Source organism: Gasterosteus aculeatus, chromosome 11 (genome assembly GCF_964276395.1).
Source record: "Gasterosteus aculeatus chromosome 11, fGasAcu3.hap1.1, whole genome shotgun sequence".
Lineage (NCBI taxonomy): Eukaryota > Metazoa > Chordata > Actinopteri > Perciformes > Gasterosteidae > Gasterosteus > Gasterosteus aculeatus.
The window spans coordinates 6,421,559-6,444,495 of record NC_135699.1 but is presented as its reverse complement, the minus strand read 5'-3'; the positions used below and the strand labels follow the sequence as shown (position 1 = coordinate 6,444,495).

At 47.8% G+C, this 22,937-nt stretch overlaps 1 protein-coding gene across 1 annotated transcript; it reads right to left on the bottom strand.

The window, feature by feature from the left end:
- Nucleotides 1-5,313: 5,313 nt before the first annotated feature.
- fscn1a (fascin actin-bundling protein 1a) lies at nucleotides 5,314-18,085 on the bottom strand. The gene is made up of 5 exons (XM_040191646.2): nucleotides 17,033-18,085; nucleotides 9,543-9,699; nucleotides 8,466-8,587; nucleotides 7,650-7,817; nucleotides 5,314-7,488 (listed from the first exon to the last, which is right to left on the bottom strand). Exons 1-5 carry the CDS (start codon nucleotides 17,871-17,873, stop codon nucleotides 7,280-7,282), a joined length of 1,497 nt encoding a protein of 498 aa, XP_040047580.1. The 5' UTR covers nucleotides 17,874-18,085; the 3' UTR covers nucleotides 5,314-7,279.
- Nucleotides 18,086-22,937: the final 4,852 nt, after the last annotated feature.

Here is a 22,937-nt window from a genome sequence, read left to right as displayed (position 1 = left end):
AAGTCAGTGTCCACGCCTCTGGGAGTGGTCTTCTGGTGAGTTCAATGTAACTCGGATTTCGAATGACCCTTAGTCAATATCAGTTGTTGTGCAAGTATTACATGCATGCATTTCAGTTGATTACATTACATCAAATACAATCATAACTGCACATGGTTGTATTTCTGGCTACATAATGACAATAACAACCCTGTACTGCTGTGATGTTGCTGCTCTTCCTCTTCCTCTTCTCCTTTTACAAATTATTATTATTGTCTCTTTTGGAAGGTTATTCTTTTGTTTCAGTTTTAGTTTATTTAATTTAATTTAATTTGATAATTTAATATTTCTATCTTATTATATTGTATATAATGTGTATCTTTTTATTCTATTTTCTTCCCTGTACATGCTGCTGTGATACCAAAATTTTCCTCTTGAGGGATCAATAAAGTATCTATCTATCTATCTATCTTCTGTTATGAAATACTCCAGCTGTGAACCACCATCTTCCATAAAACAACATTGAGCTCCACAAAACGTCTGAAACAGTAAAGAAAAAAGGCGAACTTATTGAAGTCGTTTCACTGAAGAAGCCAGTAGGCCAGTTTCTATTCTGTTTAATTTCACCTGCGACGCTAAGCTAACGTTAGCTTCTCACTGCTACTGAGCTAACGTGATGTTAGCTTTGTTGTGTGTTAGCCATGTCGTTATTTACATGTAAAGAATATGTGTGAATATCAAGCACCTCAAGGGGAACAAATACTAATATAAAGTAACTTTCTCTGTGTGTTTTTATTCCTTATCAAATATTGCCAAAGCTGAATGTTGTTCATGCCTGATATTGGTATTGTGTCAAGTACATTTGGCCTGGACAAAACAATGTAGCTAATTTTGAATTTGAAAACAAGACATATAACAAATCATTATGTTAAGTATTTGCATTGAGATGTTGTTATGATCCGTTATTATGTTTTACACAAGGAGTAAAACATTTCTAGCCAGTTGATGATATCAGGTCTTGCAAGAAGATCCGGACCTGCCATCCACCTGACACAGGTAGAAGAACTACCCGCTTTGATGTAGGACTGGTACCCGGACTGGTACCAACTTGAAGACACAATGTTCTTAGAGAATGTCTGGACCTTCAGCCATCAGACCTGGAAGTTACTTGAAACTGTGGAGGAATCCCACACAAGGACAAATATTCATAATGATCTAGATGTCACCCCTGAACCGAGGTTCTCTAAAGGACAACTGTCTTTCTGGATTAAAGGGCCAATTTTTATTATCATATCCGTGTAAATGTTCCATATGTTTTCCTTTTCACACGCAAACTAATGTTGGACTTGACTGAATTAATTTGTGCAGGGTTGTTTACAGAAAAGGCCCCTCAAAACCTTCCGAACCGATAGAGGTCTACTTACCCAGCAGTGGGTTCCAAAAGCTTTTGACCCTTTGCCCTCATTGTCACTGTTGCTCTCCTGCAACCTGAGGAGGACACGAGCCCTGAGACCAACCGTCCTCAGAACCCCCCCCGCCATCCGCTATCCGGATGAGTCCGTCGGTCGTGGATTTCAGTCAAATAGCATTACAGAGTATTATCTGCTTATGACTCATTTTAATTGAAAGAACAAAGGACTGGCTTAACCAACGTGACACTCACTCTGAAGTGAAAAATGAATGTGCTGTTGGAGATGGATTATCTAGAGTTAGAAACTAGTATCTCACATAGTGGAGACTCCTAAAGAGACAGCATGTGAGATGGTACCTATTTTTTCCTCTAGTGACGTGTTGCAGACTGCAGCCGAACTGCGGGGGCCTTCAGGTAAAGAGCTATCTTCAGGATTGTAGTACAACCAGAATAAAAATACACAATGAGAATCTAATTTAAAATGTATTTAAATGTTGTCTACAGAGAGGCAACAGTAATGTTTACAGGAAGGCACTGTAGATTTACATCTCACTGTAAGCAAAATGTTAATGAGGTGAATAACAGTTTGGAGAGAAGATGTAGAAAAACACAGACTTCAGTATCAGACATTCCTCTTGTCCTCCGTATAAAATCTACTCATCCACTTATTTGCTTTATGAGCAGATTCCAGCAATATGAATGACATGCGCATCAGCTTTATCTTTACTCGCGTTTATGCTGATGGGTAATCATTAGCATGCTAACACACTAAGCTAGGATGTAAACATACAGGCTAAACATCATCATGTTATGCTGGTTTAAGATTATGCACGTTATACCTCTTAGTCTCAAACATTGTAACAGTCAGGCAATGTGACCATTTTAAACAACCAGACTCACGCTTTCTGCCTCTTTAATACACCTGGTTTGATTAGGAATTGTCAGCAATGTTGCACATATATGAGCAGGGCTGCTTTGGGAATTAACATTTTTTAATACTTCCATTCCTTGATGTATATAAAATGTCAACAACATATATTTGTCTTGTCTTGTATATTTTGACTTATCTTAACAATGGAATTTTATCTAAATCGCCCAGGCCTGACTTGTGTTTTTTTATCATTCTTTCTCTATTCATGCGAAACGTAAAGCACTTTTAATTGTAACTGTTTATGAAGCGTCTCTTATCAGCCTTAACCTTAAACTGGCTTATCGACATGAATAGTGTAAATCAGAGTGTAAAATAACACCATTGACCGCTGGCCTTCCATTGAATAGCTGGTGTAGTGGACGCCTCAGATGTTTTTTTATTTGACAGATTTTCATCATCGTTTCTGTGTGTGGTGATGAAAATACGAACCAGACTTGACCCGCGTGTCTCCTGGGAGACCCGAGAGGGACAAACGCCGGCTCTGCTGCAGCTTCCTGTTTCTGTGGGAGCGAGTGTGTCTGTAACGGTTCCAGCTTCAACACACACACACACACATATTTTTCATCATCTCTGGTGACCGAGACAACCTTCACACCCCAAGGGTCCCACATTGTGTGTGTACACACATTAAAGCCCCCTGCTGCCTCATCCACAGGGGCCGCTGGTGTTTGGCATCATTTGCTCCCCAGACAATTTTTGCTGCTCCACCTCCGCTGGCACTGTTTGTTTCTGTAACTGTTTGTGTGTGTCTTTAATGAGTGTGTGTGTATTTCCAATGATCTTTTCTGCAGCTGCTCTGCCGGGTAAAGTCTCTGTAGGCTTTCACCCCTGCAAACTTGCAGTGCTCTCATCATTTTTTGGCCTTTACAACATTCCCTACATGATGATTGGTTTCTCTATTTTCAATATGCTTTACTCCTTCCCACGAGCACTCAGTAGAGCTGCCTGGAAACTTGACAATGCAGAATAATTTGCACACTTGCTGTTTCTCTTGAACGTCAAACTGATTTCCTGACCCTGTGACCCCCACTGAGGTTTTGAAATGAAGGTTTTATCCCCCTGAAACTGAATCAGCGGCAAAATCCTAATAACAACATGTGAGCATGCTTACGTTAGCATTGAGCTCAAAGCAATGCTGTCCCTACACGGCCCAACGGCGCTGATGCGGCGTTATTAATTGTGGGGCCGTCTACGATGAGTTAGAACTGAGAATTACACACTTAGATGTGATGTGAAAATATGCCGACCAGTCAGCCTGCTTTTCAACCCGCACAGAGCCCTGTTGCTCTTTCACATCCACTAAAATGTGAGATTAATAAGAGATTACTGAGCGACTCAGTGACCCCCCCCATGCAGAGATTGGGAAAACACTGGTGGAAATAGATTTGATTAGAGGGAGCAGAGCAGAAAGTTGGTCATATGAGATAGAAGAGACGACACACACACACACACACACACACACACAGTCCTGCAGTGAAGTAGATGGGAGGAACACCAGAGGAACACAGATTTGTAGATTAGCAGATTTGGGCCTTGTGCCGTTTCCTCGATGATGAGGTCTTCTCTGATCAAAGGCAGACGCCCCCACGCAGCTCCTCCTCCTCCTCCTCCTGCTGCTCCCTAGGGCTCCTCATCCTAACCCCCGTGAGCTCTGCACACCCCCACCCACTCACACCACACAAGCCTCACCAGGCGCCCGTCGGCCCACATTCTGGTTGCAATGAATGTTTTCTGACATTTCTGGCCCTGGCGACGCCACACACCCACCCGCCTCTTTGATCCAGACCGCTCAGCTTCTAGCAGCTGCTGTTTCCATGGTAACAAGGCGGTCGGTTGAGGTGCAGGGGGGCTCCGAATGGCTGGAGGAGACGGCGGCCATTTCGCACACAGCCTCCCTCACAAACCCCACCCGTAGTCCCCCGTTCATTTGTTCTGAAAAACAGGGCAGCCAGCGCCGCCTGATTCTTTACCCACAAACCACTGCACCCATTTCTGCGATCTGGGTCATATTTTGAGTGACTCATCTTTTTTAGCAGGAGTTGGGGGGAGGGGAATTACGCAGGAGAACGCAGAGGGAGCGGGAGGATGAGGGATTGATGGGAGGATGGTTAAAGCGGGCCGAGAGGGAGAGATTAGGTGGGGAAGGGAGAAGAGGCAGCAGAGGGCTGGAGTGTTTGTTTTGCCATGTTGGGTGTCCCTCTGGGATCTGCATGCATGACAGGGGGCGGGAGTTGGATTAGAGACTCCATCATTACATTACCGCCTGAATGGTGTTTATGTATGTGTGTATATTTGGGGGGGGTTGCCCTTTTCCCTGCAGTAGAAAGAATATTTCAACACAAAGGGTCTATTCAGGCTGCAGGAAAGAGTGTGTGTTTCCATATACGTGTGCGTGTGTGTGCACATGGAGCCATTTTGGCTCTGGCAGGAGAGTGAAGTACTGGGATTAAATGAGAAAATGTGCGGGGCAGGAAAAGGATGATTGGCAGGTTTAACTATGACTTGTCATTGGGTTTTGTGTTAAATCAACATGCAAGAACAAAAATAAAAGGCAGTGTCTGTCCAGCCCCGTTTAAACGCATGGAAAATGTGCACCGTGATGCACAAAATGTTTTTTTCACCTTGGCCAAGGTACTTGACCCCTAATTTCCCCCTGGAGGCTGTGCCATGAGTGCATGACTTTTGGTGAGCGACATGTAGCTTTAAGTGGTTGGAAGATTAGAAAGGCGATGTACAAATCTTTTTACAAGACGCATTGGTTTCTATTTTAACATTAAAAACCTGAACATACCGTTGTGAAACATGAACGATAAAACCCAGATCTAACCGCTGTCTGAAATGTTGAGCTGTGGATTAGTGGACTAAACCTGATAATTGCAGTTTGTTTCAGTTTCAATAAAACAAACCGTTAAAGTTAGCTACAACTGATCAGAACAAAATCAGTAATTAACGGTTTCTCGTCAAGCGAAGAGAAGAAACAATAAAGACGTGCAGCATTCCAAATCCCAGTTTTATTGGTTGTTGGATTTCAGGTGAACCAAATGGCACAAGAGAGGTTAATCCACAATATCAAAAAAATGATATACAAAATAATAATACAAAAAGAAGTTCCAGTTATACAAAGCAAAGATGTGGATTCTTTTTTTTTTTCTTCTTTTTTCTACTGCCCAAAAACCCAAGTGTAAGGCACAGTCATTACCACATGTTTACCCCTCCACATCCGCTTGTCTCAGCCTTGGTCTTGGTTCCCATGGAGACGCAGGTTTCTCCAAAGGGCAAACAGCTCCTTTCATTCGCTTCAGATTCTCAACCCATCGCGCAAAAAAACGCTCAAACCGTAAAAAAACAGACTTGTTGAGGAGCTGGCTACAATCATGCATCATTCCACGTGGGGTACGTAGTGTCAGAGGAATGTTTGATGGTGACGGGTGGAAGAGCCCAATCATTTTAGGGGCCAAGTGCCAATCTTCGCTGTAGTAGACAGAAACCATGGGTGCTTTGTGCTACACGCAAGCATAACAGATATTTTTTTTTTTTTTATACACATGCCTTCCCCACCTTTAAGGACAAGGAACGCAAAAGAAATCCAACAAAAATGAGCAAAAATAAATCTTATTATGAAGGTTGCCATGATACTGCAGACAAAAATGAAATTTAAAGAAGCAGCAGATTAAGGTTAGTAAGGGCTCGATTTCAGCCTTTTCTCTTACATGGCGAGGCTTTAATGTGCAGAGACGCGGCGAGTCCAGACAGCGTGAGATAATCGACTAACGTGTCATGAGTTAGTAGCACCAGGTTCCTCAGGTGTGCGTGTGAGATGACGGTTTGTTAATCCAGTATCAAAGGTTTGGTCTAAATCAAGTCTGAGGTCTAGGTTTGGTTGAAGGATTCAAAAAGCAGCTTTCAAAAAGGGAATTATAAATCGTTCCGTTGCTATGGCTACCTGCTGTACCCATGATAATGTCTGTGCCTTGGACGTAGAAAGAAATCCAACTGGGAATCAGGGAGTGCTGGTCTTCTTCCAGTACGACGAGGGAGTGCAGTAAACACACAGTACGTGACCGCACCATTTCTATTTTTAATTTCTTTTAACTGGTCTTGGGACAATAGGGGGGGGCGGGGTTACGTGTTTTTGCTTCCTACATCCTGTTTGGTCCAATGAGAACACCGCTAGAGAACAACACAGGAAACAGGTTTACACTAGAGCCTTTTACAGTTGAGATGAATAAGGGGGGGGGGGGGTTAAACCCGTAAGTTACATCATTTTCTATAATCATCAGATCCACTCCAGTTATCACACATTCATGAGGCCGAGGCAACGGGCGCCACTCATGAAAGACATACACGCTCTGCCTGGTCGGATCATTAAATCTGTTGCTACGCGACGCGAAAACGCTCAGAGACGAACCCACCGGCTCCGTGTCGCGCGTCCCGCTAACAGGAAGCAGCCGGAGCACATTGGATCCGACGGTGGGTTGGTTTTGGGAGATCGGATCAGGTAGAAGCAGGTCTGGCTGACCGGGTCAAAGCATAAATACTGCCACCATGTGCTACTCACACAGACAATAGAGACGGGTAGAAAGGGTAGTGGGGGGGGGCAGGGAGGGTGGGGCTCTTAAAATGTGGCTCTGCTCTGCTCTGGGAGAGGGACGGCCCAATCCGAAGGAGTGTGACAGGTCGAGCAGCGAACCAGATCGGAGCAGAAAAAGTGCACAGCCCCACGGTGACTATGGCAACAGATGAAGGGCGGCGGGAAGCTGGGAGGGATGGACCGAGGGAAACGAGCGCCTCTGTCCTTTCTTTATGTTCTCTCTATGTAGTTCATCAACAGATAAAGTCGTAGTACGAGATATAATATAAGGAACGGGTGGGGTTGGGGGGGATAGGTGGATGCAGGGACGGGTTGTGCTGCGTCGCCACACTTTCGCTCATCGGCGTCGCAGCAGCCACGCCCTCCCTCAGTACTCCCAGAGCGTGGCCGTCTCCAGGTCGTCGGCGTTGGCCTTCAGCACGCCGGCGTGGTCGCCGCGGAGGTACTTGCCGTCGGCGGCGTGGCGGATAGCCAGCTTGTTGTAGTCGCAAAACTCAAACAGGAAGTCGACGGGCGCGTCGCTGCTGCTCACCACCGACTGCTCGTTCCCAACCATCCAGTATTTACCTGTGGAGTCTGGAAAGGGGGGTGGGGGGGGAGGGGTGGGACAAGCAAAGATTTAGGAAATGATCCAAATCAAATCCCCCTTTTTGGCCCAAACACAAGCCTTGATTTAATCCCTCGGATGCCCTCTGGAGTTCCCGCCCCTCAGCAAGACGCTGGCGGATAAAACGGACCTTGCAGGCTGTAAGCGCCGTCTCTGAACTCCAGGGTGAAGTAGTCGTAGGTGGAGCGGTTGGAGTCCAGCGTCCCCGTCACCTTCCTGCAGCCGATGAAGCCGTGCTCCCCGCGCAGCACGATGATCGGGCGGTTAATCAGCTTCATGAGAAACTCCTCGGACTCACCTGGGAGCAAACAAGAGGGGCACAACATGTGTAAAAACATCTGTAACGACGCAACAACGCCAACAGTTTATTTCACTCTGTGCTGAGGCGTTTAAATACAATTACAACACACAAATAATTAAACTGCCATTGTTTTACTGCAACGTTTGAGCTTTCGTTTCATTTCAAACGGATGCAAAGTTACTTGGCTTCCCTAAAAAGAGCCCAGTTGTAACAGCCGGCTCATCGGAAACTGCAGCACAAAGTAAAAAGATTCAGCTTTGATCCACGTTGCTGCAAGTCGGATTTGAAAGCCAACTGGAAACCGTATAAAGATGCATTTCCTCTGAATTAGAGTAAACTTGTGATGGAATAAAGCGACTGGGTTTTGTGTTTTCGTGAAAGCTCGTCTGTGACTCGGGAGTTTAGCCGTGACGTTTCCGATCAAATGATTGACTTAAAAACTAATATAGCATCAACGAGGCAACCAAGCAGAGCAAAAGACAGCAGCTCTAAAGCCACAAAGAGTCAAGTTACATTCTGCCTTTGAGGCCCAGAAACAACTGGAACATCCAGCCCCCCCCCCCCAGCCCCCCTCCTCCTCCGATCTGGGCTGGAAAGGAAACCAGTTAGTCCGTCATTGCGGCTGAATCAACAAATCTCACTGACCGGCAGAGTCGATGGTGGCCGCTAGCTGGCCGTTCTTCTTGGCGGCGACATATTTCCCGTTGGCTGCCCGCAGAGTCAGCCTCTTCCCACGCCACTCGATGTCGAAGTAGCAATTAGCCGACCTGCAGAGGGAACGCACAGGAGGATGATTCCGTGTAGGTGGGAGGTAGACGTGTGAGAAAACGACACCCGGCTGGTTGACCCCCGACCTTAAGGAGCTGCTGGGTAATTGGATAGGTGGGTTTAAGGTGGAGGGATGAGCTTGCTAATGCTGGGCACAAAGTGGGGTTTTAGTGCCACATGAGAAAATGTCTCCTCAAGCCACAGACAGAGGAGAGACAGACAGAAGGAGCAGATTTTTGTGGTCTGATCTGCGAGGAGTCAAATGTCAAGAATGTGACGGAGGAATTTGGTGGACTTCGTGTAGAGCGATCTGCTCCGTTTTTTGTTTTTTTTAAAGATAAACCGGAGGGATGCGCTCTGACTGGTCTCACGGGATCAAATGTTCCGCGTGCTCTTCATCCTGCAGCTTCTAGCTCTGAAAACACTCAAAAAAAGGGGAGCCAAGTGCTCCACTTAGTGCTGGAGGAGGTCGAGAAAAGTCTACTCCACTAAACCTGCGAGGGGAGGGGCCTCACAGGGGAATCATCCAGGAGCACAGGGGGAGGGGTCAAAGGTCAGGGGTTAATAGCCAGCACTCTGGCCGGGCGGAACCACCACTGCACATAAAAAGAAAAATCACTCACTACAAGTTGACTGCACTTAATCTCCCAAAACATGCCGCAGCCATGAGTTCACTCACATTTCAACTCTTCCACACACCTCATCCATCCCCTACCGCGCGCGCACACACACACACACACACACACACACACACACACACACACGCAGACACGCACACACGCACTGCAGACTAAGAGCTGTGACGGACCAGGATCAGGTTCTCCCACACAATGCTTGGCGCTGAGAGGTTAGAGAGTGGACAGATTGGAGCAGGTGTGGCAGGGAGTGACGAGGAGACGTGATGGGATTGTGTGTGTGTGTGTGTGTGTGTGTGTGTGTGTGTGTCACGCGTACTTGGTGGAGGCGGTGCACTGCAGGCCACCATTAGCAGTCAGGGTCCAGTATTTCCCAGCGGCGGTCCGGAACGCACACTTGCGGTTTTCGCGACATATCTCCACCTGGAAGACTTCCTGGTCGCCCTCCTCGTCCTGATTGGCCGACAGGTCCATACCTGTGTGGGGTCAGACAGTGGGCGGGGGGTTAAAATACAGGCTAGTGGGTCAGACGTTAGCTCAGCGCACATGTGAGGGCTTTAAATAGACGACGAGGATGACCACCAACAGTCCAGATGTAGACACAAACACACACCCACACACATCCTCTGGTCAGGATCAGACGCTCTAAATGAGCAACATCAGGCGGGCTTGGATTAGTGAAGGATTTCACAAATACACACATTAAACAGAAAAAATAGAGGCCTCAATAATCTCCAGTGAATGTGGAAACAGTTCATCTCCCGAAACTGAATCTCAAACTATTTTGATAACCGACGACGGCCTCAGATTATTTGTTACGCAACATGTGTGCAGGTCTGTGAGGCTTTAAAATAATGTATAACAAAGCGCCTCCAATGGTTTTAAATAGCAAGCGCTTCTCCTGTGTGCGTCGCGTGTTAGTCACCCCTCCTCCTCCACCTCCTCCACCACCACCACACCCGATTTGGAAAAGTTGTGAATGTCGTGTGGATGGAAATAAGGTTATATTTGCATTATGTGTTCATGCAGTCAACGTTAGATATTGAAATAGCTAAGAGACACATTTTGCTTTGAGGAAATCTGAAAACTAAGTCCTTCCTCACGGTTCGGTCAGATGTCGAGTGTGTTGTAAGCGTTTTTAATAGAGTGAGTTTTGAGAGATGGGCACTGGACGTTTAGGCACAGCTGTGTTTTCAGCTAAGCGCTAAGGTCAACATGCTTAATGACAAGGCCACATGTGATGCATCCTCCTGAGACCATGAATATCTGACAACGCTGCCTGGTGGAGTAGCAGCGAGGGGCGGGGCTTACTGACTGGTCAATTGGCATTGCTCGTCAAAAAGATGACGAATGCGCTGATTTTCTGCACTTGTCACCGCGACTTGTGTTGTGTTTTTGGACCAGACGGCTGGAGCTAAAAAACATTTTGCTCTGAATCACACAGTAAATCAATAATAAAAATAGTCGTCCGTACATCCGACTATGTGCACGTAACACCAGTCCTCATCAAGACCCCGTCAACCCTACGAAAGAACGCAACGCAACAAAGAGGTAAACAAACACAATTCAACTGAAGGACGCAGAGGAACATGCTACGATGCTGATCCCCCTTCACACACACGACACAATGAGAGCTGTTGTATAGGAGGAGGTCACGGCGGACGGACCTACAGCTGGAGGCCCAACAGCGAGCCGTGGACGGTCCGTTGGGCCGCTGTGTAAATGTGTGCAGAGCGAGACGGACTAAGAAAGAAAAAGAAAGATGTGTTTGAGAAAACAAACCAGCTCGCTCATGTGTCCCCTCCCGTCTCCCTTTAGATGTTTCCCCCCCCCCAATTTACTCTGCTTCTCCCACAGCCTCGCTACCGGCTCGGAATACATTTAAAAATAAAAACCAGACAGCTCATAATGATTAACAGTTTCATCCTTGTGTCAGAATTGGAAGAATGTTCTTTGTTGTGATATTTTTCAGCTGACAGTTTCTATATTTGTTGGCCTCCAACAATGTTGGGGGGGGTTTCTTTCCCATTTTTTCAGTGTCCATTATGAGATGGTTGCTCATAGTGCAAATATGGCAGGATGTTTGTGTTTAGTTACTAAACATTTCTACCAGCAGAGGCAACGTTGACAGGTTTGACATGATGTTCAGATCCAGTCATAAGAACATGTTAATGGCTGCTCTTCACAGATGTAAACAGAGTTCAGTCCTCCTCAGTCGGCCCCAACCGGATTTAAAAATCCTTCCCAGCAGATGGGACCTGATCACTAAATGTACGCCGATCGTCTCCAACTGAAGCCGAAGATGGGCTTTGATTTAAAAAGTAGGACCAAGCGACGCTGTGCTCGCATAACGGGTCTCCTCTCCTGTGCAGAGTCCACCGACTGCAGCCTCAGACGGCAGATTGGGTTTCTGCAGAAATATGCGAGGCTGCGTGCGCGCGCGCGCACGCACGCACGCACGCACGCACGCACGCAACCATAATGAGAACCACATGGAGGGCTTAGAGGAGAGAGGAGGGTCGGCCTCCGCTCGACTCCCATCATCAGCGCTTCCTGCTCGGCCAACACATCCACTCCGCAGCGAGCACTTACTACGGAGGCCGGGGGAGTAAACCTCCACCAGCTGACAGCCACGAATTAGTAGAACCGTGTTTAGTATTAAGGAGTAAACAAATTGTTCAGGATCCATCCGTTCTATTGCATTGATCTATTAATCAGACTGTAATTGAGTCTTTAAAAAGTGATTTGGATCCACTTGAGGAACAAAAAATACCTCATTAATTCATAATATTTTAATCTTATTTAATCTTTAAGCAAACCGGCTGCCGGTGAAAGCTCGATATTTATCGTACAGACATTAAACAGTCGTATCAGTCTTTATGAGACACATGAGCTCATACTTCACCCTAAAACCATTCAATTTGTCTCAGTGTGTAAACCTTCAGCTCACGAGTGGATCCATTAAATGAAAGTAGTTTAAGCTTCTTATATTTCTGGGACTTGTCAACATGAAAGATATTTAATAGGAGCAGAAAGCACAAACAAGCCGGTCATCGTCCTGACAGCTTCTCACACAAAGGGAAGAACATTTCACTATATGAAAATACACCAGGAAACCATCAAAAGACGGGCTTTACATGCTGTACTGTGTACCGATCGCCATCAGTTCCTCTGCAGAGCTCGTTTGAATAAATGATTCCCACAAAATCTTTTCCTTTTGAATTTATGTGGGTGGTTTTTTTCCCCACCGCTGTCAAAGAGTCAACACATTTCACAGGCGTTAAAACATTTCAAGGCAAAAGTTAGGACAATATTTGACTAGTCTGTTACTGGGGGGGGGGGCGAGTCTGTCTCCACTACAGTTAAAGGCTCAGTGTCTGACACACACACACACACACACAACTGGTCATGTGTTATCACAAGGACAGAAAAGCACTGGCGGGTACACAACATGAAAATAAGACTGACAGAGACAAAACAGTCACCCTGAGGCCTGCAGAGCCTCAGCCGTGACCCAGAGAGGCCTCCCTAGCCTTTATCTGTGTGTGTGTGTGTGTGTGTGTGTGTACCCAGATGTGTCTTTGCTGATCACTGTAAGAAGCTCACGGGTCATCGGCTGGTAGAGGGTCCCTTACACACACACACACACACACACACCACATCCCTCTTCAGAAAACTACATCAAAAGAAGTGACCGCACATAGTTTCCACGCACACACACACACTCCTTCTGTCCGCCCCACCCACCACATTGCGCCTGATGGCGGCAGGCACAGATTGCTGGTCCCAGTAGCGGTTGGCCAGAACCTGGAGGCCTGCTGTGAACGCACGCCATTGTATCAAGTGCAGTTGTGTGCGTCCTATTGTTCAGCAGGCCTCACTGAGGAGGCGACCAGCTGGGGCACAACCGGGGAGACGGATCATCAGCCTTTTTTGTAACACACACACACACACACACACACACACAACTGTACCACCACTGCTCAGTCAGACTTACTGAACACACACACAAACAAATGGAGGAAAAAAAAAAAAAAAAAAGGGGGAAAAAGTTAAATAACCTTCAACCTCATTCAGTTTAGTCTGAAGCAACAAAAAAATATTTTCTTTAGTGAATAACAGACGGAGATAAAAAAATGTGGCGACACCCAGAAGACCGGTAGTCTTAACCTTTAACAAAGTAGACAACATCAGGGAGGAGAGGCTCCACGGTGCTGTCGACATGAGGCAGCTCCCCCTGGCACGCACACACACACACGCTCCCAACACACACACACGCTCCCAACACACACACGCTCCCAACACACACACACACACACGCTCCCAACACACACACGCTCCCAACACACACACGCTCCCAACACACACACACACACACACACACACACGCTCCCAACACACACACGCTCCCAACACACACACACACACACACACACACACGCTCCCAACACACACACACACACGCTCCCAACACACACACACACACGCTCCCAACACACACACACACACACACACGCTCCCAACACACACACACACACACACGCTCCCAACACACACACACACACACACGCTCCCAACACACACACACACACACGCTCCCAACACACACACACACACACACACGCTCCCAACACACACACACACACACGCTCCCAACACACACACACACACACACACACACACACACACACACACACACACACACACACACACACACACACACACACACACACACACACACACACACACACACACACACACACACACACACACACACACACACACACACACACACACACACACACACACACACACACACACACACACACACCATTACCAAGGATGCTCGGATTGGTTGCGTCCCTGTCGGGTGAGTGTGGGTTTATGAGCTGTAGATGGAGCAAATCACCATCCTCTGCCCTGCGGGGATTAAACACACACCGGCCAAGGTCGGAGTTGTGCGTCTCATGTCTCATGTCTCATTTCCTGCCAGCGGGTGAAGGATAGACTGGGTGTCAGGGCTGAATCGTAGACAGACACAACACGAAGCCTCACTTTATTTCTCCTGCGTTCACAAAACAAGATTCAAGGCCTGATTTCAAATCAGATGTTTTTTTAAGCGCTTGCCTTGAAAGTCTGCACAAGCTGCAGACTTCCTTGCTGCAATCTGAACAAACAGTGATTGTTTTCAGTGCAACTTGTGCGAGGTCAGTTGTTAGTTTGACATTTTGGTGAAATAAGCCAATTGGCTTCACTGCCGAGGGCCTGAAGAGACGACTGCTAAAGGCATTAGCTCCACATTAGGTCCCGGTTCACCTGCTCATTGATTCAAACTGCACAGAACTTTTCACCCCACTTGTCCGGGTCCTCTGACCAACTGAACACAGACATAATTTGACAAAAGGTGTTGGTTGGAAAAAAATAAATAAAACACTGACTAGTTTAAGGGGAGAGATATTACGCCCAAATTAGGTCAGATTGACGCCAAACGCAGGTATGTTAATATTGTCAATTGGAGCTACTTAAATAAAAACATGGGTCTGTTTTTGTAGTTTGGCCATCGTTATATAAAATAATATTTACTAGCCGCTTTGTGGGAACGCAGGAGGTAAACCACGAGCCATCAAAGGGGCGGAAACGTCCAAATAGTCATTTGGCGGCTTCAGGACGACCCACTGGTGCTGCGGTCGCTAATGAAAAGCCGACCAGCTCAAAGTTGCCATCTTGGTGGAGGTCGGCCTGCCAAATAGGCGCTGCGAGCAGCTGTCGGCTGGAAAAAACATCTGGAGCCAGTTTAATTGCGCTCAACATTTAATCCACGTCACAATGGCCCAGTTGCTGCTCTTCCTCCAACCAGTGAGTCTCAACCAGCTGCAAAGAGGACATGGCCTGCATTGCACCAGTGCCCTTGAGCAAGGCATCACATGCGACTGTTGGCCTGATTACTGATGCACACATGTAACCCTTTTCTCAGGCCAGTTCTGCTTCACAGCTGAGCTCAGGGAGTCCCGAGTCCACTAATGGAGGAAACCGCGTCCTATTGAAACTACTACAACGGAGGAAGGTTTTTTTTTGAGGTTGAAGGATTTGTCAATTTAGTCATTCGACCAAATGTATGAGGAAGATATAAGATATATATCAATCATTTTATTGTATTTTCTTTGGGTAAAAATGGCCACAACTCATGTTTTAAGTCCTCTGTGATTATTCAACCAAAGGTTGATGTTTGAATGTCAAATTGATGGTTATTTTTCTCTATTTTCAGACAAAAATGTAGCTTTACCATTAAATCAATCAAGAAAAAGACGATAGAATAGTTTATGGCAGCCCTGATATGAGCCTGGCATCATTGTGTGAGCAGGATGTTGTGGTTCTGCAGCCATAATCTGATTTGGCAATATATCTCAGACAGCGATCTCATCCGTTTCACTGGGGTATTATGAAAGTGCATTTGAGGATCTCAGCACAGCGCGTCATCGTATAATTCCATCAGATCTCATTTTAAGAGCGCCATCGTTTGCAGCGCTTTCACGGCGTGACAAGTTGTTACGTGATGTCCAGCTTCAAACCCGGCCTCCATTTTGTGTGGGAGACGGAGCTGAATGTCTGAAAGTCCACAAAGCTGGGAGGCAGAACCAAAACAGGCTTGGGGAGGGACGGGAGCAGAGGATTTAAAAAAAAAAGGCTCATGCTTTCTGAACATAGGTGACAGGACGGTGTGTTCAGTGTGTGTTCCTCTGAGCAGAGATGTAGAGAATCGGAACAACATCCCTATTACAGCTCAATGCGCACACGCCAACACACACACTAACACACACTTAAGGGCTTCCGGTTCATGTTTAATGGTCAACATGAGGATAGCCGCTGGTAGTGACATAACACACACACACACACACACACACACACAAAGCAAGAGCAGCAGCAGCCGGGCCTGAAGGGCGGAAGAAAGGAGTGGGGGGGGGGGGGCGTTAAGGGAGGATGTGACAGGAGAAGGCATTAAGGAATGATGAAAGATGAAAGATGAGGAGAAAAAAAAAAAAAAAAGCAGGGAGGCAAAGTGAGCGAAGGTGAAAAGGAGGGACGGCGGAGGAAGGGATGGAGAAAGGCTGGGAGGGGACGGAAGGGAAGAAAGAAGGTGGAGGAAACGAGATTGCATCTTTGCACACCAACAGCTGTCAAGCAGACACCCGTAAAGCAAATTAACCAGATAATATCTGAACTGTGTGAGGAACCATGAACGTGTCTAAAGAGTTCAGCTGATGCAGATCTACTCATGACGATTAGGGGTTGCCATGCCGATAAGGCCACGTGAGCATTGCATTTCCAATGAGTGAGTCAAATGCACACTTCGAAAAATACTCTTTTAAAAAAGGAGCAGAGTATTAATCTTTGTAGACCTAAAACGTGCGTCTTCCTCTCCCCTGTGGAGCTGATCGGCTCTGTGCCAGTTTAAGGCTGCTTTACATTTGAATGATGGCACACGAGCACACGCTGCTCAATGTAGTCACAAGGCCCAACGTCCTTCCTTCAGCTCGCATTCTTAAATTCTGTTTGGGTTGGTGAGGGTTCCGCTTCAATAGATGCAAATCTTTGGTGTCTTAAGATCGGGTACATATTGGAATGTGGCCTCTGCGTTTAAATACAGTTACAGGCCTGAATACGTAGGTCATCAACATGCCCACATCCTAACCTTCTGTGCACGTGTGACATTCCATCACACAACCCACACTCACCAGGGGGTCCCCAGTAGGACCACCAGGCATAACACACACACACACACACACACACACACACACACACTCCACCCACCTTGCCGGGTGGAGACGTTCCTCTCGTTGGCGGCGGTCAGCACCACCTGCGGGTGGCTCTGCTCCAGCACGAACAGCTCGTCCTTGCCCACGCGCGCGCCTTTGCCGGACTTCATGGTGCCGGAGGGCCCGGATGGAGCCAGGTACCTGCCGCCGCAGTCCCTGAACGCCACCTTCCCGGAGCGGAACTCCAGCGTGTAGCCCGTGGTCTTGTCCGCGGGGGCGAGCAGCGTGCCGTCGTTCCTCAGGAAGCGGTTGTCGGAGGTCTGCAGGTGGTAGCGCTGCTCCTGGAACACCAGCGTGATCATGGAGTCCACCCCCCACGGCACGTCGCGGTCGATGGCGATCTCGTCCGCCTTGCCGCTCAGGTGCGCGTACCGCTTGCGCGTCACGCTGAAGATGTTCACCTGCGGGTGCATGGCGATGTGCACGCTCCATTTCTCCGCCACGGACGCGGTCTGCGCGAAGCAGATGATCCGGTCCTCGGTGCCGCCCAGGTAGCGGCCGTGCGGCTCGGACCGCAGGGACCAGCGGCCGTCGTCGTGGGCGGTGATGACGAACCGGCACTCCGGGCCGGGGCTCTCGCTGTCCCCGGTGACGTTGCCGTCCTTGTCGGCGGCGATGTACCGGCCCAGATGGGACTTGAGGTGGAACACGTCGCCGCTGGAGTCGTCGCCGCTCTGCTCCAGGGTCCAGATCTGCTTCTTCTTCATGGACGACGCGCACGCGTTGATCTTGAAGCCGAAGGTCTCCGCCGTTAGGTATTTGTTGCCGCAGTTGATCAGACCGAACTGGATCTGCAGCATGTCGCTGGTCCCGTTAGTGGCGCCGTTGGTGGTCATCGTCGGTTCTGTGCTCTCGGACCGGACCGGTTCCGTCTAAAGAGGGGTGGGGGGGGGAGGGAGGGGGCGGTGGTTCTGCTAGTGGGATGCTGGGCGATGCCGCGCTGCCTCTCGCGTGCTTCTCTTTGTTTGGGGTGTTGCGTGCGTGTGCGTGCGAGAGCGCGGCTGAGAGGGGAGTCTTTGAGCGCGAGTCCGCCGCCACAGCTGCAGCCTATATAAGCATCAGTGACGTGGCGCGGCCGGCCACGCCCCCTCGGATGGAGCGAAATCTGGGAGCTGAACTGGGAGTTTTGTTTCCCTTCTCCACGGCCTCCCCCCTCCTCCCCCTCCCGTTTATCTGTGTGAATGGTTCATATGACTGCTCCAAAAAGTAATAAACATTAATATGCAGTTTAATGTTTGGTGTTTATCACCAACAAACATCTCTCTCTCTCTCTCTCTCTCTCTCTCTCTCTCTCTCTCTCTCTCTCTCTCTGTCTCTCTCTCTCTCTCTCTCTCTCTCTCTCTGTCTCTCTCTCTCTCTCTCTCTCTGTCTCTCTCTCTCTCTCTCTCTCTCTCTCTGTCTCTCTCTCTCTGATCAGATGGACTCAGCGTTTTGAATCATGAGGACGTCCACACAGAACTCTATTCATGGCCCGAGCTCGCACATCAGAGGGCAGGAAAAACAAAGAGGCCAAACAGATCACACTGGCATCTTTTCTGTGCACGTGCATGAGCGTGCACTCAAACAAACACACACACACACACACACACACACAAGCGTGTGAGGCGTTTGGGGGGGGGTCATCATCTGCCTCCTCAGCAGCTGCACACTTAGGACGTGTCTTTTGAACACACACGAAAACGGCGGTGGGTAAAGAAGAAGAATAAGAAGAAGAAGCGGTTCGTACCTCACTCCTCTCGGGGGAGCGGTGGTTTATGTCTGCCGCCTTCTCCAAAGGCCACGCATCATTTATGCAGAGCAAGTCTAAGATTAGCACATCTGGAAACAGAGCTCCGTTCTGCACACGTCGGCGTCTGAGTTAAAGAGACAACCTTTCAGCAGCGCAGCAGATGAGTCAAACATTAAATGCCCACCAGCTCTTTGCCTCACCCTGACCTTTGACCTTGGAACGGATCAATAAGCATAATTGTATTATTATTTGGTGCGTTTGACCTGAGCCGTTTTCTCACCAACAGCCTGTTTTATTGCTTCTCTGCTTCTTCTGGACAATTAAGATTGTCTTTCTAATTGTCTTTTTTCCCACTATTAATCATAAATTATGACCGTCAGCAGCCAGTGTGCATCGAAATAGTTCAGCGCGTCTACTTCACCTCCCTGCAAACAGAAAGTAATCGGACCCTCAAATGTAATCCAATCACTGGTAATGTCTCTTTCTCTCCTGCAGTCCGCGGTAAATCCAATCTTCAGACGGAACATCTTCAAAACAAATCACATTTCAATGTCATTTCAGCTCCACAACCCCGCAGTAATACAATCAGCAGACATGTTCTGGTACATTTTTGCTTGTTTTCTGTTGCACAATGTTTTAGTGTACATACAATACGAGGTGTCTTCGTCATGAGCGATGACATCACACCCAAAGTCTATGTGGATTTTCGTAGCCTGTTGGCAGAGCTGATGTAACGCCGCCTTGAGGTCCCGTAACAAAAATACAACTCTGAATCTTGTATGTATGAAATGTTACGGTGCAGATATGGTGGATATATGCCTGCTTTATATTTTTATTGTGGTTTCGTACACAAATAGCACAATGTATAGAAGGTATAAACACACCCAGGTCGTTGTTATTTCTCACTCACTCACATTCCCTCGTTCATCCTCCAGACGAGCAGCAGTCAGTGCGACTGCCCTCAGAACAGCGGCACCCGTCACCAGAGGCCGGTGCTTTCAGTGCAGTGCTGAACTTTGTCTTTGCCAGTGCTGCACGTACAGGTAATAGCTGAGCACCGCCCTCGTCAAAAGTGAGGGAACTATTCCCTCACCATTCACTACTATTCAAACTATTCACACAAGCTGCAGCAACCGCTGGAGAGATAACACTGTGGCATTATAACTGTGTGTGTGCGTGTGTGTGTGTGTGTGTGTGTGTGTGTGTGTGTGAGCGTGGTGCATATCTCCTCATTCTTCGTCTATCTTTCCCACCAGATGGGTGCCTCCATTGTTGGAAATGTAAAATTTTTGTTTTAAGGGGGATGCTCTGACATGACCCCCCCCCCCCCTCACCCCTCCTAACTCACATCACACCAGACACTCACACACAAACACACACAGACACACGCAGTCTCCCCTTCTCTGATAATACATATCTGGAGAAGACCCCGATAGGGCATGACTGGTCATTACACCACACCTCATCCAAACACACACGGACACACAAACAAACACGCAGTCTCTTGTGCATCTCTTAGGGAGTCTGCACCCACACACACACACACACACAAACATGCACAGGATTCCCCAGGGAGAGCTCGCCACAGGAGACCCTGTGCACGCCTGGTCTAAAGGAAGAGCGGAGGAAGAGAGGAAAGCTATCTTTGTTCACAAACCGGGCTTTGAGGATGGTTGCTATGGAGACCAGCCTCAAATCTGTTGGTTGATGGAGGGCGGGCGCTCTGCTGCAGCGGGCACAGACACACACACACACACACACACAAAGTTAGAGTGCACAGTGACACGCTGACACAATTACCACACTCACACCACGACACCTGCAGACGGCTCAGCACTGCAGCATTGCGTCAGACGACACAAAGCGGACCAATCGGCGTACTTGTGTAACACACACCTCTGAGCTGGAGCCAATCAGAGCGTTGCTTTCCGCCGCCGCATCGCCATGTGCACCAATCAGGACACATCATTCCAGATGTGTCTGGAAAATGTGGGCCAACCAACATCCAGATTGTGAGATATTTTTCTATTTGGATCAAAGTGTGATTCGTTTAGTAGCCTTATTCCCTCATTCTCGCTGTGGCGAGGTTATTAACAGCACTTAGTAACGGCTCTCAAACTGGATAAATGGACAACAAAGATGCTTTTAACCCATATTCCTTCTGGCAGTCATAGAAACTATTGTATAACGATAGTGTGCAGGTCCATGCAAAAGCAAATATGTCATGTTGGGTCAACATCGATCCCATCATGAAAAACCTCTCCATTAACCTACATTGTAGCTGTGCCATCAATGCGCATAATGGTCATTGGCTACAAAAAGGCGGTCTCAAGTTTCAAGTGAGATGGTGCTGTATGTGAGTCGTAATGTGACATTGCTTCAGGTAGACAACACAAATCTGCCTACAAGAGAATGTAATTCAAGTCTTTGTGTATCTGAATGGATTGTGGTTTGGGGAGCAGGTGACCCAACACACTCTGTACTCATCCCCGGCTACAGCGGCTCTTCCTATTGGCTGTATTGATTGTTTTCATGATGGCACAGGTCTTGTACTCCTCTTTGTCTGGTTGCTCGGATCGCGTTTCCTTAGAAACAAAAGGACTCTGCAGGGATCTTCAAAGGAGACCACTCAGAGATGAGTCCTATTTTTTTCTATAAAAATGTTCATCAGAATGAAACACATCTGTCAAAATCATAGTCAGTCGTAAGATGTGAGCCCTACTTGCTGTGCATCACTGCACCGTTAAAGCTTAAAGAACGCAGAATCCCTTTTGGCTCAAAGATCAGAGGACATGACTCAGGAAGGAGAGATGAGAGAGTGAAACGGCATCTTTTCATCTCATCGTCATTTCCAAGCCATAGACACTTCTAAGCTCGGGCTGAGCTAGACGAAAAATGAGCAAATTAGCGGATGTTAGCATGCTAACACTCATGGCAGACATCACACTGGAAAAACCCGTTAGCATTCTTATTGCGAGCATTTTAGCGTGTTGGTGTTAGCATGAGTTGGCCCTCGCGGAGCTGCCAGCATCACTGCACACCCTTTGCCTTTTTAAATATGCATTTTTATTTGAGCTACTCTTTTAACGTTGTGCAGCAGTTTGTGAGACACTCGTCATTCATTTGGTCAAACTTTGCTCTATTTCGTTTCAACATCATCATTATTATTTTATTGAGACATGTGTGAATGTGTTGAACGTGGGAGATGGTGGCAGTTGTGCGCGCTGGTGTCTCCTGCAATCACTGAGGAATGTGTGTGTTTTCTTGTGTGTGTGAGCGTGTGTGTGTGTGTGTGTGTGTGTGCGCACAGCTGCAGCCCCACCAAGGGCCTCCTCTCCACCAACAAAGAGCTGGAGGCTGCAGCCACTGGGGAACACCAAACACTCCCCTCCTCTCCTCCGCCTCCATTCTACACACAGCGGTCAGGTCATAGGTCAGTGTGTGGGTGTGTGTGCATGTGTGTGTTTGCCTCTATGTGTGTGTGCTTTGGGGGTGCCTCCAGCTCCTCCACCCCCTCATTGTCATGGTGACAGCAGGGCATTTGAGCCAAGATCAGCAGAGCAACTTCATAGCTTCTCCCTCTGTTTAACACATTATGAAGTGTGTGTAGCTTTGTGTGTGCGTGTGTGCGTGTGTGTGTGTCTCTGCGTCCCTGATGCCTGCAGCCAACAGAAATAAATGGGTCAGTCAAGAGAAACAGGGCAGTGAGCCATGGGCGGAAAACTGAATGTTGTTTGTCGGCGTGTGTCTGTATGTATGTGCTTGTATGTTAGAATCATGTGTGTTTCTGTGTGTCTGTGTCTGTGTGTCTGTGTCTGTGTGGTAGCACAACGGTCAGCTATGTGTGCAACTGTCTCATCGTCTGCCCCTCCCCCAACAGTAGACACACAGATTTCTGTGGGAGAACAAATGAGACGCCAAATATCTATTCAAGGTCATGCAAATGCAGCACTGCTGTGTGCATGCGCATGGTTGTGTTTATGCATGTGTGTGTGCGTGTGTGTGTGTGTGTGTGTGTGTGTGTGTGTGTGTGTGTGTGTGTGTGTGTGTGTGTGTGTGTGTGTGTGTGAATTGATTTTGGGGGCTGATGGCTGTCTCCAGCAGTGACTGCAGGGAAACTCAGGATCAGGATGCCACTAAAAATACCTCTTCCTGTCTAACAGCGAGGGCC